Here is a 26,194-nt window from a genome sequence, read left to right as displayed (position 1 = left end):
GAAAGATTTATGCTTCACATACGCAAAACTTAGAATCATAGGGTAGGAAGGAACCTCCAGGGTCACCTAGTCCAACCCCCTGCAGAATGCAGGAAATTCACAACTACCTGCCCACCGACAGTGACCCCAATTCCATACTCAGATGATGCCCCCCTCCCCATAATCTCTGGCCAATTTGGCCTGGAGGAAATTTACACCTTGACCCCAAAGTGGCGATCAGCATTTCCCTGGGCATGCAAGAAAGGGCCACAAGAGCCAGGCATGGACACAATCCCTTCTGCCAAGCCACTGACAATCTGCCTAAATTCACAGAATCAGCATTTCTGTCAGATGGCTATCTGGCCTCTGCTTAAAAACTTCCATAGAAAAACTCACCACCTCCCGAGGAAGCCTGTTCCACTGAGGAACTGTAACTGTTAAGAGTAAACATATTTCTATTTTAGAAATAATTTATTAACCCCATAAGTGTGCTGATGTAAGGCAAGGAATAAGTGTACTTTGATGTAAGGCAAGGAATTGGGGGGGGGGATCCTTGATGCCTCCCTTTTTATGGACATACAGGTCATAAGGGTAGCCTGCCAGGTGTTCTACCAGCTACACCAGGTGAGGCTACTAGCCCCCTACCTATTCTCAGAGCATGTGGCCATGGTGATTCATGCAACAGTCACCTCCAGAACTGACTTCTGTAACTCGTTCTATGCTTGCCTGCCCTTGTTTCTGACCCAGAAATTGCAGCTGGTAGAGAATTCACCTGCTAGGGGCCTCAAAAGTACACCTGGGAGGGCCCACGTCAAGCCTGTGCTGAGGCAGCTGCATTGGTTGCCATTTGCAGCTCAGGTTCAAGGTTCTGGTTTTGACCTTTAAGGCCCTTTGTGGTCTGGGACCCACATAACCGAGGGACTGCCTGTCGCTTTATGCCTCCCGCAGAGGTTTACGCTCTGTGCGCACCAACTTGCTGGTGGTACCCGGCCCCTGAGAGGTTCACCTGGCCTCAACCATGGCCAGGGCTTTTTCATTCCCGGCCCCTCCTGGTGGAATGAGCTCCCAGAAGAACTGAGGGCCCTGCAGGAGTGCTCTGTGTTCTGCAGGGCCTGCAAGATGGAGCTCTTCCACTGGGTCTTTTGTTGAGGCCTGCGCTCGAGTGATCAGATGGGCCCCTACAGGTTAGATGATCATCTGGTACTGGATTGCCCATATCCACAGATTATTCCCATGAGGTACAGAGAGGGAGCTGTCTGATCTAGGGGGGGATAGGTTTTTGAGACAGTGGGCAATAAATATAATAATAATAATAATAATAATAATAATAATAATAATAATAATAATAATAGAATTATTATTTACCATAGATGTAAATGATCATTGAAAAGAGGAACCTACCTTCCTTGTTTTGTGAGGATTTCTCATTCTAGATGACTTTTTAATATCCACTTCAGTAGTATTTACACATCCAGGCTAAAGATTTAAGATAAGACAAGAAGAAATATATGTGATTTTTCATTTCACATTAAGTGCTTCCTGTTACCAAATCTGGCTGTGTCTGAAGCAATTAAGGTTGCTCTTCCCTAGCATTCTTTCCTGTCTCTTCAGGGGGAGATGCAGCTGAAAGAGAAAGGGGCAGCAAAGTCAGCCTTGGCAAAGATCACTTTGTGAAGGGCTAGGCACAACACTGACCACTGGAAACGCACTCCTCTTGTCTGCAAAGTTGGGATGCTTCCAAAATTCTCCTCATTTGAAACTTTCCCCCAAATGCTGGAGTTCCAAATTCCCTAGTCTTGTTTCCAAAGTTCATACACTGCATTCAAAGTTCTCCACTGGTCTGCTGTTTGTGTACAAAGTGTTTGCAGTGCGCAGTCACATTCCATTCAGACCCCCCCCCCCCAAGCCGCATTTTGCATTGCTGAAAGACTACAAAGATCTAGTCTTGGTATGACTGAATACATGTTGCATCCTTTCTCTGTGTCTTTTCCCATAAATTAAAAAAACTGCATAAAAAGCAGAACTCAGTCAAAAATATAATCACAACAAGGTTGCTTTCTATACTATTTTAATAATATACACAGGTTATATAAAACAAGGGGGGGAAATTAACTGAAGGAAATGAAGGCTGGGGCAAATGGCATAGGATTCAGTTCCAAAATTAAGTTTAGATATTTTTCTAATTAAACCAAAGCTAAGGAACAGTGGAACACAGCACACAGAATAGTATTTTAGCATTTCCCCCAATAGATGTTCAACTGGTGCCAGGCTTACATTACTTTAGGCATCAAAGTAGTTTCATTCATTTATTCATTTATTCATTCATTCACTCACTCACTCACTCACTCACTCACTCACTCACTCACTCACTCACTCACTGCCGTGTTAGTTTAGACTTCTAAAGCTAGGCTCTAGATTTTATATCTTTAATCTATTCTGATGTGCTTTGAATTGTTCATGGGTCCTTTAGTTGGTGTTTTTCCCCCAACTCATTTTATAGTGTTCTGTCTTTAAGGTTCATAATTTATCTGTTGTGGCTTATTAATATGTTGAGAATTTCCTCAGCTACAGGCATGTAGTGAGGCCAAATACAAATATTTTAATTAAACAAATTAGAGTGGTATCATCTGCATAATCTGAGGCTATTGATGCGGTTGATCTCCCTGCAATCTTGATCCCAATTTGTTGATCTCCCTACAATCCTGATCCCAATTTGTGACTCATCTAACCCCACCTTTCTCATGATGTGCTCCGCATACAAGTAAAATAGGCAAGGCGACAGTATACAGCCTTGCCGAACTCCTTTCTCAATTTTGAACCAATCAGTGATTCCATGCCTGGTTCTCACTGTTGCTTCTTGACCTGCATATAGGTTTCTCAAGAGACAAATAAGATGCTCTGGTATTCCCATCTCCTTAGGAACTTGCCACAATTTGTTGTGATCCACATAATCAAAGGCTTTAGCATAGTCAATGAAGCAGAAGTAGATGTTCTTCTGGTACTCCCCATCTTTCTCCATGATCCAGCGTATGTTAGCAATTTGATCTCTAGTTCCTCTGCCTCTTCGAAATCCTGCCTGGACTTCTGTAAACTCATTAGCAACAGGCAAGTCAAATTTGCAAAGGTGAATGCCAACATCTACCCACCGATTGATTTTTTCTTAAAATACAAAAACAGATCCCAAAACAAAGAAAACCACTGGTTACCATGCACAGTCTTAGGCCAGATGCGGTACTCTTCCCATTTTGGCTGTTTAGAAGCTAAAACATTATAATCTGACTTGTTGTAGGGTTAAGACATAGCTGCGGCTTCTAATCTAGTGAGCTGGGTTCGATTCTTCACTTCTCAACATGCAGCCAGCTGGGTGACCTTGGGCCAGTCACAGTTCTCTCATAGCTCTCTCAGCCTCCCCTATCTCAACAGGGAGTCTGTTGTGGGGAGAGGAAGGGAAGGTGATTGTAAGCTGCTTGGAGACTCCTTTTGGTTGTGAAAAGGGAAGTATAAGAACTAACTCTTCTTAAATTTTTAAAAATCATGTATGCATCTTTTGTTTGAATACACACTATTAAATAGTGAAGAAGGATGTTCTTAGCCATTCTTAGCTCACCCTATAATAGCCATAAAGCATCTGTTTTCCTTAAACAACCAGTAATTAAAACTTCTTGCAATGGGTGCTTTATACATTGAAGTTTTGTGTAATGATTTCTCAAACAAATTTAGATACATTGGGGTAGAGTGACGCTCACTGGACACATTCTGCTTTAAAACTAGTACCTCATTTAACATAATAATTACTCAAGGTACAATTATCACCAGCTGTGCTGTCTTTTTGCAATCCTTTTTAATGCAGATTATGTGGCTTTTGTTAATTAGGGACTCTTTATGTTTGTCATTGTCCATGCAGATTGGCAACAGCTTTCTTGATTCTCAAGAATAGATATTTCATCACCTTCTAACTACAGAGAGAGTGTGTGAACCTGGAACATTTTACATTTAAAAAAATGTTGTACAAGTGAGCTGGCAGAGTCCTAGTTTATAGTACAGAAGGGACAAAACCCCAGTGGGTACGGTGGGAAGTAACTATGGAGTTCATGCAATCCAGCCATGTTCATAATGTAACATGTGGTGTGATGCTATGCATCACTTAGTCTAAGCAAACGCTGGCAGGGGCTCATGGGAATTGTAGTTCATGAATCTCTGGAGGACCACAGGTTGACTACCCCTGATTTAAAATCAGAGTCCAGTAGCACCTTTAAGAACAACAAAGATTTATTCAAGGCGTGAGCTTTCAAGTGCAAGCATTCTTCGTCAGACTAAGAACTGACCATCATAACAGCAGGACACAGTTTACTAATGTAACAGGATTAACCTGTGGATTATGTATTAATTTCAGTCACATTCCTATTGCTGACAGGCAGATTTTGTCTTGGACCATTAACATTCCTGTTTCCAGACGCACCATGGAGTTGGTTACACAGCATGGAAGTTGGAGGAGTGCCCGAAGGAATTTAGACTGGACCCTTTCAAGCTTGATAGTATCTGATATCGGAGCACCCCAAAATGCACTATAAGTGAGTTGGGCTAGATATTTAGCAGAGTATAGTTTCAGGACTGCTGGCATAAAGAATCTGCCCTTTGTTCGATAGAATTTCAGTATGTTATTTATTGATCTTTGCCCTAGTTCTGATGTATATGAATAATGGATGCTCTTTGCTCCAGAGGCTTGAATATATACACCTAAATATTTAAATTTGGTTACTTGTTCAATTTTGTGCCCATTTAGCATCCATGTTCTAGATTTTGGATGTTTGCCAAATGCCATGGCCTTGGTCTTCTGGTAGTTAATATTGAGATGTTCTTTTTCACAATGTTGGGCAAGTTTTTTAAGCATTCGCCTAATCCCTGTGGGGGTTACTGAAAGAAGAACAACATCAGCATAAAGCAGTATAGGGATTGAGCAACCAGCTAATATTGGGGGATGCAAGTCTGAATCTTGAAACACTTGGATCACATCATCTATATAGAAGTTAAAAAGTGCAGGGGTAAGACACAGCCTTGCTTGACCCCATTGAAGGTATTAATTGGGTCAGTTAAATGTCCTTGTTTGCTACATCTTACCCTAAGAGCCGTGTTCTGGTATAAAGATCTAATAAGAATCAGAAGCCTTCGGTCAATTGAAGTGGACTCTAGATTTTCCCAGAGACGAGCTCTGGAAACAGAGTCAAATGCTGCTTTGAAGTCTACAAAGACAGCATATAGTGAGGCGGGACTAGTAGAGGTATATTTCTCTATTACATGCTGGATAGTTAAACAATGATCCAAGGTGGATGCCCCTTCCCTAAATCCAGCTTGCTCCCTCCCAATCAGCTTTTCCTGATCTAGCCAAATGGATAGTTTGTCTAAAAGGTGTTTAGCATAGATTTTACTAGGAACACTAAGTAGACTAATTGGTCGATAATTTGTTGGGTCCTTCCGATTTCCTTTTTAATAGAAGGATACTATAATTGCTGTTTCCCAACTCTCGGGGATCTGCCCTGTTGTGTTGATATAGGAAAACAAGGCTGCCAAAAGTGGAGCCCACCAATCTTCATTATTTTTAATTAGTTCAGGAGGAATACCATCTAGTCCTGGGGCCTTTCTGCACCTCAGCTGCTGGATGAGTGACTTTACTTTGCTGCAAGAGACTAGAGGCCACTCTGCTATAAGTGGAGAAATATGGATGTCAATCGGAGATCTATCTCTGGAATCAATGCCAGAGGTCAATTTCCAAAAGAGCGAGTTATTTTTGTCTTTTTCAGATTGTATGAGGGTTTCCCACAATTCTTTACTGTATTGGATCTTTTTTCGATATAGAAGTTTTTTGTACTTTTTCTTAAATTCTAGAACCGTGTCAAATGTTTCCGTCCTACAGTCTAGTCCTGCCTTAGAATACAGACTAAAGGCTCTAGACAAATCCCCTTTTGCTTTGATGCATTCCTTGTCAAACCTTGGCTTTCTTGCTGTGTTCATTTTCTTGCCATCTGGGTAAGAATCTTTAAATAGGACAGGTTTTAGCCTGTCCACAAATAGGTCATAAGGAGAGATTGGATTCTGTGAGACATCCATATTTGAAAAGGCCTTACAGATGCTGGACAGATCTTCTGCAGCTAGAACTTCCTTCAGTTTTATATTAAGTTGGTCAGACCACTTAATCTGACACCTGATATGATTTGTTGGAAGAATCTGAATGGGGATCTCTACTTTAAGGAAACAATGATCACCGGGATGAGGAAAAGTTATCTGTTCCCCAAACCCTGCTCTCTTCAGACTTCGCCACAATCTCCATAAATTTTTGACCTGGAGCTGGCAATCCTAGTCAGCTCCTGATCCCAATGAGTCCTCCTTCAAAGGCCAAAATAGGCCTGAAAAGGACTTTGTCCTTCACGTAACCCGTCATGGAATACCTAGCAATAGACATGGAGGGAAGCCATTGTTTAAAGCTACAGGTGCTCTTTTTATTATTATTTTGTTGTTTTAAACTCTCCAATGTATTTTCTTTTTTAAGATTTAAAATGTTTCTGGGGCCTTTTTCAGGTCTGAAGAAAGATCTGTCTTGTCTGCTCACAGCTCCAGTTACTGGATGTAAATATCCAAAAATTTAGCTGACTTTTTTGTCAAAGATAGATTCAAATGTGTAGCTATGTTTGTCTGAAGTAGCACAATAAAATCAGAGTCCAGTACTGTTATGATGGTCAGTTCTTAGTCTGACGAAGAGTGCTTGCACTTGAAAGCTCATGCCTTGAATAAATCTTTGTTGGTCTTAAAGGTGCTATTGGACTCTGATTTTATTGTGCTACTTCAGACCAACGCAGCTACTCATTTGAATCCACCTAGATCATAATAGCCAAATGTATCTTCGGACAAATTGTGTTGCCCAAAGCCAAAATTGTCTTTTCCCTTATGATTTTCAGTAGAGTGTTAAGAGGATATGCTCTATTTCTGTGCCAGTATGTACTGTGCAGACTAGGTGCTCAAAAAGGCAGCTGCTGTGTCAGTGTCTGTTGATTGCTGGAACTGATTTTAGAACTGAAATGTTAAAGGACTACACTGTGGCTTTTAACTACTCCTTTTAATTTTCAAGTTAGGAAATTTCAAACACACTCCAAAGTGAAAGCATACAATTGTAGCACAATGGAAAATATGCTCAGAGACAGGCTATAATTCCCAGGTGGAAGTGTGAGAAGGCACAGCCATATTAACTAGAAAGAAACTGTGCGGGCACAAAAAGTATATGGATCAATTTAGAACCTTTGGAGAAAATGTGAGAACTAGATTTGAGAGCTCAGTGCACCTTAAAAAACAACAAGATCTCCAGGGTATAAACTTGCAAGAATCAAGGCTTCATTTGTTACAGGAAGGATTGTTCTTTCATTGCTTTCGACTTTTCGTCCTCATCTGCCTACCTGAATCTTAAAGCAATGGCAAACACCTCACCATTTCTTATTACAGATAGGTATTTTCTGTATTATTATTTAGGACCTTTTATGCTACCTCTCCAGGAATCTGAAGCAGCTTACAAACAAAAAGGAAAAAGGAAAAAGGAAAAAGCAAAAAGCAAAAAGCAAAACTTTATTTATTTATCTATCTATTTATTTATTATATTTGTATGCCACCCTCCTCGAAGGATCAGGGCCGTTCACATAAAACAGAATAGAAACAATACAGATAACATTAAAATTTTAATTAAATCCCAGCATTAAAAACCCAGCCTATACAAACAAACCACTTAAAATTAAAAAAAAAATTTCCAGATTAAAGCAGCATGAAAAGATCGACCTCTTAATGAAAAGCCAGTGTGAACAGAAACAGGGGCAGGGACCGCTTCTCCACCATCCTCGCTTTCACCAAGGGCTACTCTTGTTCTAAAGCTGTCATAAAGACCACTCACCATATGTTGCAGCTTCCTGCTTCCTGTAATTCTCACAAAACACCCAACTGAAATCTTTGCTGTTTCCTAAGAATCTATTGTTTTTTTCATGCAAACACTTCAATACTTTGTTCTTCACAGAAATTTTAGTAACCAAACTATTCCATAGAGTGGAGTAAAGCTATAGTGTGTTAGGTAAAGGTAAAGGTATCCCCTGTGCAAGCACCGAGTCATGTCTGACCCTTGGGGTGACGCCCTCTAGCGTTTTCATGGCAGACTCAATACGGGGTGGTTTGCCAGTGCCTTCCCCAGTCATTACCGTTTACCCCCCAGCAAGCTGGGTACTCATTTTACCGACCTCGGAAGGATGGAAGGCTGAGTCAACCTTGAGCCGGCTGCTGGGATTGAACTCCCAACCTCATGGGCAAAGCTTTCAGGCGGCTGCCTTACCACTCTGCGCCACAAGAGGCTCATAGTGTGTTAGATCTTTATAAATACCATCAGTTTAAATGTTGAGTCCATGATATTTATCTTCTCAGTAAGATTATACACCTTTAATAGTAGGAGTGGTGTGGAAATATCCCCAGTTATAGAATAAATAGCTGTGTGTTTTATTGTCGGACTGTTTATGATTGGGCTTGTTAATGTTCTATTTTTTTTAAGTAGCAAGATGTTAAATCTTTATTATTTTATTTCTCATTTGCAAATTTCTCATTCTCTAAAAACTTTATTAAATTCAATTAAACAGCAATATAGTTAAAAAGAAACAAAACTAAAAAATAGTACCATTACTATTTTACCTTGTTAAAATATAACATTGCATAGTTACAGTACTTATTTATTGCTGTGAACTGCCCCAACCCCATATGGGAGGAGCAGTATAGAAAGTAAACATTCATTCATCTATAGAAGTGAAAATTTAATATTTGAAAGTGCACAAGGCAGCTACAGTGAAGAGGCTCGCTTGCTTGCTATTGGATGTAGTACCAGAGTAATTCCCAGCAAAGTTAGTACATGGAGAATTTAGGAACATCCCTCCTGAGTCCACAAAGATCTGATCCCAGTCTCTTTTCAAGGAAATGGACAAGTTTTATTTACATCTCTAGATGTTGGGCCCAGAAACCATAGTGGCAATAAATTCTGCAGCCATCTCTCTCTCACAATACAGCTTCTTTTCCCCAGAGACGACCAGGAAGCAGATGGTCTCTTCTCCAAATAATAACAAATCTATAATAGAAATTGTGTCATTGTGACTGTATATCAATATCTATAAGCCCGTTTCCCACTCTACAAGACCCAAGAACCTTCAGCTCACAGGTAACATTGTATTTATTAAACATGGCAAACACATAGGGAAGGGTTATCCAAAAGGAGAAATAGGTCTGGCAAATGAGTAACAATGGGGATATTACTTCAAATTCCAGACATGTGATGTTACCATCTTGTGCAAAATGATTTTTAGAGTTACACGTAAGCTACAAATGTAAGCTAAGGTACGTACCACTGGCCGGTGTACATCCCAAAACGCTCTCTCCTGGCTATCAAGGATTTTTCTCTCTATCTTGTCCCTTTTCTTGTCCACTCTGTCGATGAGGAGGTAGATATGTAACATAAAGAACATCAGTGGAAATGCCCGGTAAGATGATAGCTGACAAATCCAGCAACAAAATGTCAGTGGGACTCACTTTGCTTGTGCTTCTGCTTGCATAAAAATAAACTCCCATTTCCGTGCAAATGCTCGCTGTAACCTGGCCAAGCTCTCCTGAAAACACACCATACGTTAGCAAGTTTCTAGGGTAGCATTTTACAATTTTTTACAGGCTTCTTGGAACCAACTGTCCCACAAGCTGGCTACAGCTTGATATTGTTGCTGTTCCACATGAGACGCTCCCACTACATTCCATGTAAGTTGCTGGATAAATATGGGTGTGTGATCCTTTTACACTGCCATTTTAAATGACACAGTGGAAGTCTTTTGGAGAGTCTGAAAGATTCTTAAATACACTGGCTTGAAATCAGTTAATTTTTCTACAGATACTCATCAGAATTTCCCAATGATATTATAGGATCTATATAAATGGGATCTGATAAGAATCTAAGGGCCATTTAACACAGAAATACCCTAACCACAAGACCCTCTGCATTCTGATGCTTTTACAAGTCAACCCTACATTAAAAAATGTAACATAAATAAGTGCAGAATACAGATTTACTTCCAAGAGAAGACTCAGGCTTTAGTGAGTTACTCCAGATTCAATAAACACCCATGCCTTCCTCAGAAGTAAACTGTCTCTAAATAAACCTCTCTTATATTACATTTTTAGATCCAGGCATGACTCACGGGAAAGTCCACTTAACAACACAATGCAGAAGTCAATCCTGAGAGGCAACAGTAGCTGAAACAAGGTTTCTTCTACACTTAAAAATGAAAACAAAACTTGACCTCCTCTCTTCAGTCTCATTCTTCTGGCTATTACTAATGGGGACTAACTGAAACAAGGTGGGCTTTGAAATTGCTCTGTAGATGAATGTGTAATCATCCTACCAGAAGAATATGAGAAAAGGATAATCTAGTATGCAGCTCTGGAGATTGGTATAGAAATTATGCTGATACTATTAATAAAGTTAATTTAAACATTACTTTTCAAATTGGGTTTCTGAGCAGTGGAGAGCCACACTGAATGTTATTTGAAGGTAAGTGCAAGTCTTTCTAATACAAATTGGGACTAAGCTGATGCATATGCTAGCTTCCCATCCAGGTACCTGTAGTGAAAAAAGCATTCACAATACACTTTAAACAAGATAATCTTCAAGGTGACCCTAATTTGTGCTGTGTTGCAACTGTTTAGTTCAAGTTCAACAATAGCCTACCTGTGTATTTATCATATGTCTAAAACAGAAGACTAGTACATTGCTGAACAAGCAATCTCGCCGCTGCAGCTTGGTAGAATCTTGAATGAAAGGACCTCCGTTTAAAACATGGTTCCTTTCTTCTTTCTCAGCTCAGCACTATGCAGTTCCTTTTTAATGCAGGAATGTGAAAAACTTAAAACTCCAGTATCACTTTCAGTACCCCGACATTTAGGCCACAGGTCCTCAAGTGATATTTTCTGGGAGCTGGGTTCTTTTTGACACTGTCGTGGTCTTGTTCCTTGCACCTGACTGTGTTTCAGAGTCTCATTTATTTGACATCTCAGTTCCAGGAAAGGCCCCCAGGTACTTACTGCTTCATAGTCTGCTAGCTCAAGCCGTGCTTTGTTTTGCATTGTTCGCTTGCAGAGGTAAACCGCTGGAACACAAAAAATAATCAATCATTTCTTGCTATCTCAGACACTATCTAAAACCCCAGACATCAAGATCTAATGGCTTAATAATGCCTTCCAGTCAGCCAGAGGTCCTTGACCACTGTATCTCCATCCTGTGTTTTAGATGTATTTATTATTTCAATTTATGTACTGCTCTTCCCCACAAAGTGGGGCATGATTTCAAAGAGTCTGTTCCACAAAAGAGGGCTATTTTTCATTGAGATGGAGTGACTGTCAACTACAATCAGTCAGTAATTCTTAGGCGACTCTTACACACATCTGATGTAATTGCTTTTATTCCCTTTGTTTTTAGCCATCTGAATTAAGAGAAAATAAGAATCGCAGGTGCCTGCTGTAAATCTTTCAGTTTACCTGCCTTCATTTTGGGTAGTATAAATCATGTGAAAAACTAATGAGCCCCAGATGGAGAAGCAAGTCCATCTGCGCCACAGTTGCTTATTTGGAATACAGGGATTGTTTTAGTACTATAGAGTTGTTTAAATATTCAATAAAACTTATTTCCAAGAACTACTCCAGCATGTGTGTGCCCAAACCTACAACTGACTTATGTATAAAAATGATTCTGAGCTCTTTCATGGCAGATTTCCTCAACAGAGCCCCATACAAAAATATGTCTCATCCATTTATAGATCGCGAAACAAAGGAACAGAGATTATTCTCAGTACAGAGCATGACAAATTGCTCTATAAGCTCAATGCAAATTCAGGCATCTTTTATTCTCTGTAGTGCATACATGAAATGGAATCAGTAGACTCCCACCACACCCAACATGCTGATTCACTTTTTATGTAGTAAATGTACCTGTCATATGTACATTAGTCTTTGCAGTACTATACACCATAAACATAGGGGAGGGGAGGAGAACCTTCCGACACTTGAGGATCCATGGGTCTGTGACCCCCTTGCAAAGATCCACCTTGTGTTTTTCACTGTTTGGAGATGCACATATTCCTGTTACACATTTAGGACCATAAAATCAAGGTCTGCATGTACTGTTCTGACCTGGTAGGCCAGGCTAGTCCAATCTCATCAGTTCTAAGCTCCAGTTAAGAAGGGTCAGCCCTGAATAGTACCTGGATGGCTACATTTGACCCTCTGGGTCTATATCATTCAAAAACTGACTTATTTGTGCTAGCTTGATTATATCTTTTCAGAAAGTAGCAGAGGATGTGCCTCAGAAGAGATTAAAGGAATTTGCATCACAAAGCAATGTGCAAATGCTCATCACTGCCAGGAAGCCTATCCTGGAGGTGCAAGAAACTTGACTCCTCCCCAATATGCAGTCAGTTTGTGTCCTAAAATTAAACTTGATCTTCAGGAGATTTTCTAGCAAATTTAGCAACAGTCCATCTCATCCTCATTCTCGTCATGTCTAATGTTCCAAAGATATCCCCCAACAAAAAAGGAAGAAAAAAGAGAGGAAAAGATTAAGTGAATAAATGTACAATTTATGATAATCTATATTAAGCCATTCAGGTCCTACTGAATAAAGGACCATTAATGTTTGCAGTGGATGGCTAAGTATAAAATTGCTTTAAAACCACTGCTGAATGTTTATTCTGTTATACAAACAGAAAAGCCTGCTGAGATGCTCCATTGTGTCTGAAATAAACACTAATTACAAAGCTTTTCTCTTTTTTACTAAGCAGGAAAATGTACCTTCCATTAATCACAGTACAGCTTCCCTAGGGTATTTCCTGAGGACAAGATTCCTTCCTTCCTTCCTTCCTTCCTTCCTTCCTTCCTTCCTTCCTTCCTTCCTTCCTTCCTTCCTTCCTTCCTTCCTACCTACCTACCTAATACATTAGCCAGAGATAAATAGTGAATACAGTAACACTTTCTGCAGGCACAAGTTTGATTAGGTGCAGAGTCTAGAGTCCTTTTTCACAAGGAATATCTCTGCTGAGAAAAGTTATGCCCCTCTTCCCATGTACACTAGAGTGCCCGTTTCCCCTGCTGGGAGAACTTCAGCTTGTCACCTCTTTTTCTTTAAAGTGCTTCTTCCACCACTACTGTTGTTGCTGGTCCAGGGAAAGAAATGACTTTTAAAATTAGGATTTCCATCCCAGCTGGTGTTGCCAATCTAACCTACCCTTGTCCTGTTTAAAACCTGCTCATATGCCATTTTTGTTGCCAATCTTTTGTGTGGAAATAAAGACATTAAATTAATGATTTTTTTCCACCTCATTTTTGCCCAGGAAAAACACCAAAACGGTAACAGGTATAGAAGAAGAGGTAAAGGGGGGGGGGGGGGGTGAGAGCCTTGTCGGCTTCATTTCTGAAAGCAAACACAGCATGTGCACACTAGAATTGAAGTAGTGCTGTGCATGATTCATATTTTAATTTCTGAAAGTAAAAGTGACAAGAGGGTTAGATCCAAAGGTCTTTTTCTCAGTGGAAGGAGTGGTGATTGTTTTGCAATTTCCCCTTTTCCTTGCAAATTCCAATTTCACCTCTCAACTGTTCCTCATGGTCTTAAGTCCCCCAGGAGACCCATTTCAAGAGGCTCAGTGGGCTGCAGAAGGGGGAAGAGGATGGAAATATCATTCCCACTAACAGAAGTTACTTACATCCAGGTATTTATTTTGCATTCCTGCTAGAGTACAGTTACTCAAACTGATGCCTGGGGACCACGAGGGACTGCAATGGTACCCTAGTGTGTCCACTAGTCCTTTGCAAGGACAGAAGGGAAACCCTTCTTGAACTAGAGGGCTAAACTAAAAATAGAGAACTCCCAGCTTTCATTAATGGGGCAGGGAGCTCTTCACCTAAGAGAAAGAGGACAAAATCAGTCATCAACCTTTCAGACCAGTTCACAGCATTAGCCAGAAGATGTACCAATTGGTCTGCGGGAACTAACTGTTCAGGGCTAGGAACTCTAATGGACTGAGTGGCACCAAGGAAGTACAAGCTGCATCCACATGTTGCTTGATCCTGTGCTATCATTGTGCTATGAAGAATTACTATGACTGGATCAACACTAGAATCCAGTAGTTAATTATTGCTATATGTCAACTTTCTTGCAATGTCCAATGACATGTTGATACAGCCACTGTCCAAATACAATAATGAATGTTATTACTAGCACTAAATTTGAACATGTTTTCACTCTCTTGTCCAATGCAAATAATTTCAGCAAGAGGACTGACAACTCTTTGCCCACAGACAACCAAAGCCCATGAGTTTCTAGTTGAATGCCAAAAGTTGAGGTTGTGTATGATGTTGGTCTATCAGCAGATCTGAAATTTTATTTAAACATTTCATTTCAACTTGTTTGGGGGATGCTGTCTGGAAAAAAATTAAATCAAAAGGGGATCTTTGAGTTGCCAATGTTTGAGAATTGCTGCACTGCAGGTTCAAGAAAAACGAGGCTTCAAAAGTGTAGGGGACTCAACAATTCAAGAAGAAAGATATTTGAGCACAAGTATATGGACAGCTGGATAATAGAGGAAGGTATAGTTATACGGTATTAGGAAGAAGAAGAAGAAGAAGAAGAATTGGTTCTTATATGCCACTATTCTCTACCTTAAGGAGTCTCAAAGTGGCTTACAGTCACCTTCCCTTTCCTCTCCCCACAACAGACACCCTGTGAGGTAAGTGAGGCTGAGAGAGCCCTGATATCACTGCCCGGTCAGAACAGTTTTATCAGTGCCGTGGCGAGCCCAAGGTCACCCAGCTGGCTGCATGTGGGGGAGTGCAGAATCAAACCTGGCATGCCAGAGTAGAAGTCCTCACTCCTAACCACTACACCAGATGAGACAATAGTGCTACATCAGTTCACACCAAAAAATATTGCACTACAATTGTGACAGATGCTACAAAAAATGGTTTCAAAGCAGGATTGTAGAAAATTAGGATGATACCTGAAAAAATGATTGGTTAAAGGACAAACACTGCTATTCATGGCAAGGTAGGAATCTGAACCTAGATGCTTTTGGCTCTAGCTTACCACTCTAACCCACTATGGAATGCCGTCTCTAAATGCCCAAGGCTGCAGCTTGATAAAGAGGGGTGGCCATGTCAGCCTGTCTGTAGCAGTAGAAAAGAGAAAGTCTAGTAGCACCTTAAAGACTAACATTTATAGCAGGGTATGAACTTTTGAGAGTTACTACTCAGTTCTTCAGACCCCAGATGAATGAGTGAAACCCAATCTAGACTGGGGCAAATGTTACTGAGAGAAAATAGGCTTACATGGTATTAGGCATTACACTGTTGCTTAGAATTCCTATTAAGAAGAAGAAAATAAGAAGTCCTGGATTCTCTTTCCTAGCAACAGTTTATAAATACATGCTAACATAGCAGCCCCTTTCCAAATTTCTACTTTAACAACTTTTTTTTTTGGGGGGGAGGTCTTTTTCAATGCCAACAGCTTAATTGTACCCTCAAACAGACTAAAAGACCATGTGTTTGTTTTTGTTATTATTTTTGGTCAGAAGAGCCCAGATAATTATGAGGTTCCATACTATGAGTGGACTTAATTACATTTCACATAGGCTGACTTAGTATGAACCCACAACTTTCTATATATAACTGGAAAGCTGAGTCAGTGGTTGAGATAAGCGTTAGACCCTACTTACAGGGAACGGAGAGGAAGACAGGTACTAATTTTTATGTCCATATCATTCCACATGTGTAAAGTGTCCTCAAATTGCAGCTGATTTATGGCAACCCCAACAAGGGCTTTTCAAAGTAAGCAAATAAATAGGGGTGGTTTGCCATTGCCTTCCTCTGCAGTCTTCCCTGGTTATCCCCCTTCCAAGTTCCAACCCTGCTTAGCTTCTCAGATCTGACGAGATCAGGCTGTATCATGGCAACTTAGAATCATAGAATCCTAGAGTTGGAAGGGACCTCCTGGGTCATGTGGTCCAACCCCCCTGCATTATGCAAGACACTCACAACCCTATCGCTCATCCACTGTAACCTGCCATCCCCTTGAACTTTTCCGCTGTCCACATCATTAGGCCTTTAAAAATGTTTATGGTATGATAAGGAAACATTTCTTGAAGGTCTTGTTGAAGTTCCCATCAATGAAAAATGTCCCAGAAATCCTCTAACTTTCACTCAGGCATGTCTTGCATTTGGCAGTGTGCAACTTCAGTGATACCCTCTTGCATATGGAAATAGTCAATCAAATCCTGCAAGCAGAACCTCCAAGCAATTAACTTTGCTCAAATACCTTCTTTTCCAAATAAAGGCAATTCAGATATTCAGCCTCAAGTTGAGTGATAATTCCCTGTAATTTTATTCCATGCTATTTAGTAGGTGTACCTCAGGAATGCATTCTAGAGCTGCAAATACAATTAAACATTCTTCCAATGCCCTCCTTAACTACACTGCTTGGCAAGTCCCTAGAAATCAAAGAGCCACAAGGACTTCCACTGGCAGCGTGTTCAAGAGCAAGAGGCGCTAACAAGGGCATTGATGGATGCAGATGGAGCTGGCAACAAAAATTCATGAGCCTGATCTATAATTTAAATATATAACCTATTGCAATACTTTATGGCGACCACTATATATCTATAACTTTCCCCTCTAACTGCATTTCACACAGAAGTTCATTTTGATCCCTCCAGTCTTTGATCACAAAGATGAATCTGTTAGTTTTCCTAAGTGCAGGCTATCAGACGGTGGGACTTAGAGAAATATTTCAGCCTTTTAACTTCATGAGCCAGTGGAAAGTGGGGAGGGAAATTTCTTTTTGAAAGCTTCTGTGATTCCTGCTTTATTACCCAAAATTTGTAAGATGCTTCACATGCCTAATTTACTGCAAAGTGTCTTTAAATTCTAGAAGAATATAGCCTTTTAGATTTTTTACAACAATTAGCAGGTACATTTCTGTTATTGGTTCAGGCAACACAAATATGTTGGGGGACTTCCAATAGTATTTGTGGTTGTTTTACATATGAGATTAACACACTAAAATTGATCAGAGATTGGGGGAAATGTGTAGTGTGAGAATGAACCTGTTTTTGTCAATGAAATCAGGGCTAAATTTTAGTCATGGCTGAAGAGGCTTTAACTCTACAATTTGTTTTGCAGTGCCCAAATTGTATTCATGAATGTGTGCAATAGCTACAATTAGGCTGCCCACATCCCAATGAAGGCCATAGTAGGTAGGTACTTTTGAGCCCCAGAGTTTCTCATTTCAGAAGTACATAACTAAATGTGGTGAACTAGAGGTTCAGAACAGGCTTGGATTTGGGTTACGGGGAAACCAAAACAGACCTAGCACAGCTCCACTTGCATAAGAACTTATACAGTGTCTAGTATTGTGCTAGGTCAAACTAATGGCAACCTCACTCGCATTATCATGCCCTTCCTAAGCACTTTGATGCTTAACTTTTTTTTAAAAAAAGTTTCCTTCTTACTACGTTCTCTTCTATCAGAATTTCCAGTCTTTCCATATGCCTCATCAAGGTTTCCCTTTACTTCAATTATGCACTCCAGAGAAGTGAAGAAGAATGTCCAGCGCAATAAACCAGCAGGGTACCATAGAGTACCATAGAGTGCCACATAATTTACAGGACTCCCTATAAAGAATGATGCCCGAATGTGCATTTAGCTGAATCAGTCGACTGGCAGATTTTGAAATATGAGAAAATATTCCATGTTTAATGCTCAGTCTGATAACTTTAAAGCCCTGGATGCATAACATGGAGCACAAATATGAACAAGAAATTAACCCCATGAACTCATTTTGAAAAATCAGAGCTCTGGGAGGAAACTAATCAACAACGTACAGTGCTGCAGTCTCATTCTCTTTGATCAGAATGCTATATCGACCCTCACGATTAGTTGTGTGCCAGAGTTTGAAGTAAAGGTACATATCCATAACTATAGACACCTCATATATGTCAATAGGATAGCGGCATATATGGACGTTTATAGCCATGGCTGCTATGATGGACATACACAGAATTCATTGACATAACATCTATTGTATTTGCTCAGCTTTGAGCAGTCCTTAGCCAGCTCCTATTATTTTAACCTAACCAAAATGGCAGAATCACTACTTTCTGAGTCACTGCCAATGTATCATCGTATGCATTAACAAAGGGTTTGCTAAAAAGGATGCTATTTTTGTATTCCCAGTTCATGTGCAGATTTGACCTCTGCCTTAGTAAACTTTGTAAACCAAAGCCAATCTTGAGCTCAGCATTAGCAGTTTTTGCCCTGGGTTCGGACAGTAAGGCCAGGTAGAGCTTAGCGATGTGGGGTTTAAACAAAAAAAATATGGTTATGAGATTATCATCCATACAATGCAAGACTCCGGAGTGAAAGAAAAGAGAGATCCACACTGACCATAATCTGTGTTTTCTGGCTCCCAACAATTAGATGGCCAAAAATAAGGTGTCTGCAAAACAAAACAAAGCTTTTATTTATTTATTTATTTGTCATACTTATATACCGCCCTCCCCGGAGGCTCAGGGCGGTTTACAACTGGCACTCATCTTACACAAGGTCTACACATTGCAATATGACACATTGTGAGATGACTAGAGCGAGTGTGGCGGAAGTCTCATGACGAGTTGGCAAGAATATCTTATTGCACGCTTATGAGGGCGTATGAGATGGCAGTGAAAGTGGCAAAATGGGACATTTTTGCCATGGAAATTGGTTGTGAGGCATTAGTGAACTATTTTGTGGATAAAGACTTGTCACTCCACTGCAACCTTCCTGCTACAGTTGGTACATTAAATGAACTGGAGGCCTGTTGGCCGCCTTTGGAGGCGATGTTTGATGGCTTCAGATGGCTCTCTTTACCCAAAGTAGACAGGATGCTGGGGACAGTTAGGCCTACCACTTGCTCCCTTGATCCCTGCCCATCTTGGCTCCTTAAGGGATGTGGCCAATGGATAGGAGATCAGCCCAGGGACATTATCAACTGCTCCCTGTCGACCGGGGAGTTCCCTAAGCTGCTCAAGGAGGTGTGGTTTGCCCTCTCCTTAAGAAACCATCACTGTACCTGCAGGACCCAGCCAGCTCCCGACCAGTTTTGCATTTAGCATTCCTGGGTAGTGGTTGAAAGGGCCATGGCAGACCAGCTCCTGGTGTTCCTGGAGGAAATTTCAGCACTCAACCCATATCATTCTGGGTTCTGTCTTGGCCATGGGGTAGAGACAGTGTTGGTCATACTGATGGACAACCTCCATCACCAGTTGGATTGAGGCAGGTTGGCCTTGCTCGTTTTGTTAGATGTGTTTGACACAGTCGACCATGAACTGCTGGCACACTACCTCTCTGGGATGGGGGATACTGGGCACAGTTCTTAGCTGGATATTATCCTTTCTCCATAACCAGATCCACTGTGGGGGATGAGTTATTGCGCTCTTATTGGCTCCCTTGTGGAGTCCCTCAAAGCTCAGTTCTCTCCCCCATGCTGTTCAACATCCTTATGTGCCCTCTGTCCCAGCTGGTGCAAAGTTTTGGGTTGGGCTGTCATCAATATGTTGATGACACCCAGCTTTATCTCTTCATGGACGGCTGCCCAGACTGCCCTGGAACCATTTGCCAGATGTTTGGAAGTTGTGGCTAAATGGTTTGAGCAGAGTCATCTGAAACTCAACCCCTCCAAGACGAAGATCCTGTGGCTGGGGGGTAAGGGGGAAGATCAGGAAGTATATTTATTCACCATGGCAGGGACACTACTAACAATCGCACCCCAGGTCAGGAATTTGGGGGTGACCACTGATGCCTCATTAACTCTGGAGGCACAGTTCAAGAGGGTAGCTAGCCAGACATTTTTCCCACCTTCATAGAATCATAGAATCCTAGAGTTGGAAGGGGCCATACAGGCCATCTAGTCCAACCCCCTGCTCAACGCAGGATTAGCCCTAAGCATCCTAAAGCATCCAAGAAAAGTGTGTATCCAACCTTTGCTTGAAGACTTCCAGTGAGGGGGAGCTCACCACCTCCTTAGGCAGCCTATTCCACTGCTGAACTACTCTGACTGTGAAAAACGTTTTTCTGATATCTAGCCTAAATCGTTGTACTTGAAGTTTAAACCCATTACTGCGTGTCCTCTCCTCTGCAGCCAGCAGAAACAGCATCCTGCCCTCCTCCAAGTGACAACCTTTCAAATACTTAAAGAGGGCTATCATGTCCCCTCTCAACCTCCTTTTCTCCAGGCTGAACATTCCCAAGTCCCTCAACCTATCTTCATAGGGCTTCACCAGGCTCAGCTTCTAGAACCCTACCTGTCCTCCAAACACCTGGCCACAGTGATCCACTGTCATCTCCAGAATAGATTTCTGTAACTCACTCTATGCAGGCCTGCCCCTGGATTTGATCCAGAAATTGCAGCTGGTTCAAAATGCAGCTGCTAGGTTCTTCACGGGAACACCTTGGAGGGCCCACATCCAGCCAGTGCTGAGGCAGCTGCGCTGGCTGCCAGTTGCTGCCCGGATCCTGTTCAAGGTTCTAGTTTTAACCTTTAAGGGCCTTCATGGTCTGGGACCTGCATTTCTGAGGGACGGCCTGTTGTCCTATGCCCCCCTCAGGGCCTTACGCTCTGTGGGCACTAATTTGTTAGTCATTCTGGGCCCCCGGGAAGCATGCCTGCCCTCGACCAGGGACAGGGCCTTTTTGGTCCTGGCTCCTACCTGATGGAATGAGCTCCTGGAGGAGCTGAGGGCCCCGTGGGAGCTTTCAACATTCTGCAGGGCCTGCAAAATGGAGCTTTTCCACCAGGTCTATGGTTGAGGCCAGTGCAGCAAGGAAAATGTTTATGGCCCCCCCTCCCAGAATAGAGCGGTGTGATTGGTGGCTTGCGGGTTGCATCCGCACCCCTCTTCCCACCCCCTCTAGGAGATTTTTATTGGGGGAATGATTGTGATTATTTGGGTTTGTGTTATGTTTTTATGTCTGGGGTATTTTACTGGGATTTTATTCAGACAACTGTAACCCACCACAAGTTATTGAAATAGTAGTAGTAGTAGTAGTAGTAGTAGTAGTAGTAGTAGTAGTAGTAGTAGTAATCCTAGGTGGCTCCCTAAATTTATTTATCATACTTATATGATAAATGTGAAAAGCCCCCTCCTTAATGACACAACCACAACCACAGTCTTGGCCTCGTAATCTGATGTATTTGAATTCATTTTTCTCACGGTTTGCGTGTGCATTTGTGAGTGTGTGTATGTGTGTGCATTTTCTGTTTTGGATCACTATTGCCAAAATATGCTCCTTGTAATTATTTTGACCATTTGTTACTTTATATAATTCTTATATTTCATACATTAATGTTTTACTTTTTAAATATTTTCTGTTTTATATATTTAGTCTGCTGTTGTTGAAGAGGAGTATTTATTTAGGTTTTTAGTGTGTGTGGTATTTGTATATTGTATTTTATCGACTCATTTTTATTCGTAAACTGCTCTGAGAACCTTTTGATTGAGGGGCAAGATAAAAATTCCCCAATAAATTAATAAATGAGGAGAATGAATATTAAAGCCAATGTTACAGGATACTGATCTACTTCAGACTGTGGTCCTTTACAATTCAACTGTCTCAAGATGAAAAACTAAGTGCACTTCAAAACACATTTGGCTAATTATTCCTTTTCTGATAAACATCCTTCTGAATAATATTCTGGCATTTTATTCTGTATGGTCGTGTTCAGCTCTCTTAATGGTACACTCATGCGCATGTAAAACTCCATGAAAGAGGAGGTCTCCATAAAGCTCAGAGAAAGCTCTTAAAGTCCCTGCCCCCCCCCCGTGCCACTGGTCTTTGGCCAGATATGTACAAGGCTAATTCAGTGCAACTCTGCCATGGTCTGATTTGAAAGACTACTGTCTTATTTCGGGCTGATTGTAATTAGGCTGCCTGAGTTGATCAAGGCTGCTAAACGTCAGTCACTATGGGAGATGTCTGTGTGATCACATCCAGCTCCCTTCTTCCATACACAGATTAATGCATCTCTCAATCAGAATGTATTAGAGCAATATACAGCATTGTGCTACACCATGACTTATCTGCAGTGAAGAAAATGTTTGCTAACTAGTGGTATGATCGATAAAATAATGCAATGATACTTACTTGGAACCGGTAAAAGGTACCATCATCCTTCAGTGTTAGAACATGGTCTGAGATAGGAAAGAAATATCCATGGGCAGCCATTAATGTTCCCAAATGAAGAGCTTCCACTGTACCAGAGAAAGACAAAAGTTTCAAAAAAAAGATATACTTTTTGTTTTAACTACAAGAGGAAAAAAATCTGAACAGTTCTGTTGTTAATAAGACTTTGACATTGTTGTTAAATTGACATAAAAATGTCATCTGGAACCAAAAATGCAAAATCATACCATCTTTTTTCTTAAGACAGAACCTTATTAAAAGACAGCATTGATTGATTGATTGACTGAATGATTGATTTCTAGGCTGCCCCTCCTTGCAAGGTTCAGGGAGGCTCTCAACATATATCCACATTAAAACCATTTTAAAAAATTAAAATTTGTGATTCCCGCATATCAGGATAGAAATTAAGAGGCCATTTCCTTCTCAAGACTATGGATGCTTTGCTGGAGAATGTTTCAGATTCTGATTTTCCTGCCAAGAGAGTGATCCTAGCACTGTTAATCCAATGGTTGCAAATAACCGCTATAATTTTTTTCAAAACTTAAACTCAGACATCTACCTGTTTTAAGAACTGATTTGCAATTAAGGACATCACAACAGCATTATATCCATGAGGCTTTATTGCATATAATTTCCACCTGCACCAGTGGCATCAGAGTAACTGCCAAAATGCCATTCACATCCTGTGTCTCAGTCCTAAACCTGTGCAGATGTGGAAAATGCTGCTTAAGAAGTGACACTTCTGTAACAATATAAATGACAGCAAAGAAAAGCCTCAGGAGGAGCCTTGTGTCCTCCCCCAAAGCAAAAAGGCTATCCCACTGTATGTAGCAGACCCTTCAGTCTGTCTCAGTCAACCATCTGTCACAACTGGGATAGAAGGGAAGAAAAAGAACAATCACATTTTTTTCAGGATAACAAAAACCAAAAGCACAACACTTAGGAGGAGGGACTGATAACCGGATGACCCAGCAGCAGGCTGACATCGTTTCCAGTTTTTGCCGCCATGACACAATGCTGGTGCATGCCCCATTCCAGTGCTCCAGCACGTTGAGTGGCTGGGTCACCTGCTACAGCCCTATTTGATCTATATAATGGTGGTGCAGGCCTAGGAGGCGCTATGCAATGTCACCTACAACTAGGAGTGAACTGAATCCCTGCAGTGTCATGGTATCTGCCCTGATTGTACCCTGCAAGTTTTTGGCTAGACAACAGGCCCTGACAAGGTCCGATTTTGGCACAATAAAGGTCAGGGGACTTTTAAAACAAATAACAACCTCTCCACAAAGTATATGTTTCAAAAAAGGGTATTTTTAGGGCACCTTTACAATGTATGATAACTGAGGGAAACGAAAGTCAAGTGTAGAACTTCTCTTAGACCATTTACGCACTGGAGGTTTCATGCCAGGCTGCAGACTACAGTTTTAGTTGTGGCAGGTTGCCCCAGCTCTTCCTACACCCACATGTGGGAGCATTTGGCCTGGTGCACTTCATCTGCCCCTGATTTGTGCTCCTGCTGGGGAAATGAACTTCCTAGTGCATAAATGGTCTTTGTCTGGAAGATTCTAAACTGGAAATAAGGAGCTGGAGCTGGTCAAAGGAACTAGCATAGGAGGGACTCTCCACAAATTTAGGAATGGGGTAGGCAACTTCCTCTTCCCCTCCAAACCAAGCAGGCTCCTTCTCCTCCCTTCTCATAATATTTGAAAAAATTATGTTGGGAAAATCTACTTGGCAGAATGCAAACAACTTTCAGCAGTCATCACAGCCCTGAAATGGAGTAGGTTGCTAGTGATGAAGGGCATTCTGAGGGAGAAATATCTATCATGGGTCTAAAATAAAAATGTGTAAGTAAAGAAATTCAGCTGTGTGTCATACTTAGCAACACAAATCTGGAGTTCTGCTTGCTCACAGAACTTTTGATTGCAAAAATGGCATATGGGGATTAGGAAAACAGCTCCCTGCTGTGAAATACATAGGGGAAATACAGTAAAAGAGCATTTCCTGAAAAGAAAACTTGAAAATATTTTAAATAAACTACCCTCAAAGTGATTCTTACAGCAAAGGGAGCCAATAATAGACTATGAAGGGTGGTGTTTTTTGTTGTTGTTGCACGTGATGCAAAAGCACTCCAGTCTTTTCCGTAATGCAATTGAACAGTTTACCGGAGCTAGCACATACAATCGATTTTAAAGCATTTCTCTTCTGCATAATAAGGGCAGCAGCAGCAGAATCCATCATATTCATTGACACAGGAAAACAATGCTGTGAGTAATCCTTGTCACAGTATTCCTAGGAGTCGGACATTCTGATCTGCATGCCTTGAGGAAATGGTGGCATGCCACTCAAGTCATCATCGAGCCACAGTGGTGTGAAAGCCTTCAGCACATTGTGAAGGTGCACAAGACCTCAAGTTTTAAAGATCACTCTGCAGCAGGGCTTTGCATTTTAGTGCAGTCACTCCAAATCAAAACCAAAGTACCTGTATGAATGAACTGAGATTTTGCTCTTATTCTACATTGTCTGGGCAGTTGGATGACCACATGCAAAAAAGGGGGAAGTGAATGTTCATGGTTTGCTTCAGGACTACCAGTCAGTCTCACTGAATTACAGATAGGACTTGAGTACCCTTGCTGAACTGGAATAGCTCAGGGGCTTCTAGCACACCATGGTTACGACATATAAACGCCAAAGGGTTAGCAGTGCCTGGTTATTGGTATTAGTGAGAGCCAGCATGGTGCAGTGGTCAAGAGCAGTGGCTTGATCTGGAGAACTGGGTTTGATTCTCCACTCTTCCACATGCAGCCATCTGGGTGACCTTGGGCCAGTCAGAGTTCTCTCAGAGCTCTCTTAGCCCCACCTACTCACAAGGTGGCTGTTGTGGGGAAAGGAAGGGAAGGCGATTGTAAGCTGCTTTGAGACTCTGCAAAGTAGGAAAAAGGGGGTATAAAAACCAACTCTTCAGCAGCAGCAATTCTAGGCAGTCAGTAGCTATGCCCCTGCAAAGTTCTATGGGAGCATCCCTTGCCACATTCCTGACCTCTGGTTTGACTCTTTTTCAAGAAACGGGGATGGAGATGCCAGAACACTATTCAGAGACTTGTTAATCTTAAATCAGCACTGCATCAACACATAGTTCAAAACTGCAGATGCCAAAGTAAAAGCATTTGTGTGACTCTGCTGTCTAGTATGGATATAGGAGGCCAGGGCAGGCCAAAACACATTTATCTCCCTAGTGTTAACATGAGCTCCTGAAGATGTCTGTGTCAGTCGGGCATTTCAGATGGGGAATTCCTGTAATGGGATTAGAGAGGCTGTTATGCATGAGTGTGGTCAGGGTTGCCCTAACTGATTGCTACGATTTCTAGGTTTTCCTTACATAATCAGTTTTCCCAAAGAAGAGCTGGTTTTAATACCCAGCTTTCCTTTACATTAAAGAGTCTCAAAGGGGCCTGCAATCGCCTGCCCTTCCTCTCCCCACAACAGACACCCTATGAGGTAGGTGAAGCTGAGAGATCTCTCAGAGAATTGTGACTGGTCCAAGGTCACCCAGATGGCTGCGTGTGGAGGAGGAGTGGGAATCAAACCCTGGAAGAGAGGCTTGGGTCCTCTTAGCGACCACCACTCTTAAGCTGTACATCACGCTGGCTCTCAAAACTGGAAATGCATTTAGAGAGGTGCTGGCTGAATGAGGTCCTTGTGTCAAAGGCAGTGGGAAACTGGACTGAAGCATGAAGCAAATAAGAGAGAATGAGACTGAAGCTTTGAGAGAGTTGTGTGGAAGAACACGGCCTGCAATGCAAGCCAGAGGGGAAGTTTACTATGGCAAGGTGCTCAGCTTACCAACCTCCAGGTGACAGCTGGAGATCTCATGCTATTACAACTGATTTCCAGATGATTAGTTCAT

General features: G+C 41.5%; 1 protein-coding gene across 24 annotated transcripts in view; it reads right to left on the bottom strand.

The window, feature by feature from the left end:
* The window catches only part of RGS7 (regulator of G protein signaling 7), a 248,923-nt gene that overhangs the window by 32,850 nt on the left and 189,879 nt on the right, over positions 1 to 26,194 (bottom strand). For all 24 annotated transcript variants that reach the window (XR_013232604.1, XR_013232603.1, XR_013232615.1 and 21 more), the window contains 6 exons: positions 22,249 to 22,355; positions 18,514 to 18,565; positions 11,110 to 11,174; positions 9,571 to 9,647; positions 9,387 to 9,468; positions 1,381 to 1,455 (listed from right to left, as the gene is read on the bottom strand). Coding sequence is in view for 19 of the 24 variants with exons in the window: in XM_077345052.1 (XP_077201167.1) it covers positions 1,381 to 1,455; positions 9,387 to 9,468; positions 9,571 to 9,647; positions 11,110 to 11,174; positions 18,514 to 18,565; positions 22,249 to 22,355 (458 nt within the window). In the remaining 5 variants the exon portion in view is untranslated. The remainder of the gene's footprint in view (positions 1 to 1,380; positions 1,456 to 9,386; positions 9,469 to 9,570; positions 9,648 to 11,109; positions 11,175 to 18,513; positions 18,566 to 22,248; positions 22,356 to 26,194) is intronic.

Source organism: Paroedura picta, chromosome 1 (assembly GCF_049243985.1).
Source record: "Paroedura picta isolate Pp20150507F chromosome 1, Ppicta_v3.0, whole genome shotgun sequence".
NCBI classification, from domain to species: Eukaryota; Metazoa; Chordata; class Lepidosauria; order Squamata; family Gekkonidae; genus Paroedura; species Paroedura picta.
The sequence above is the reverse complement of the archived record's forward strand: the minus strand, read 5'-3'. Positions and strand labels throughout refer to the sequence as shown.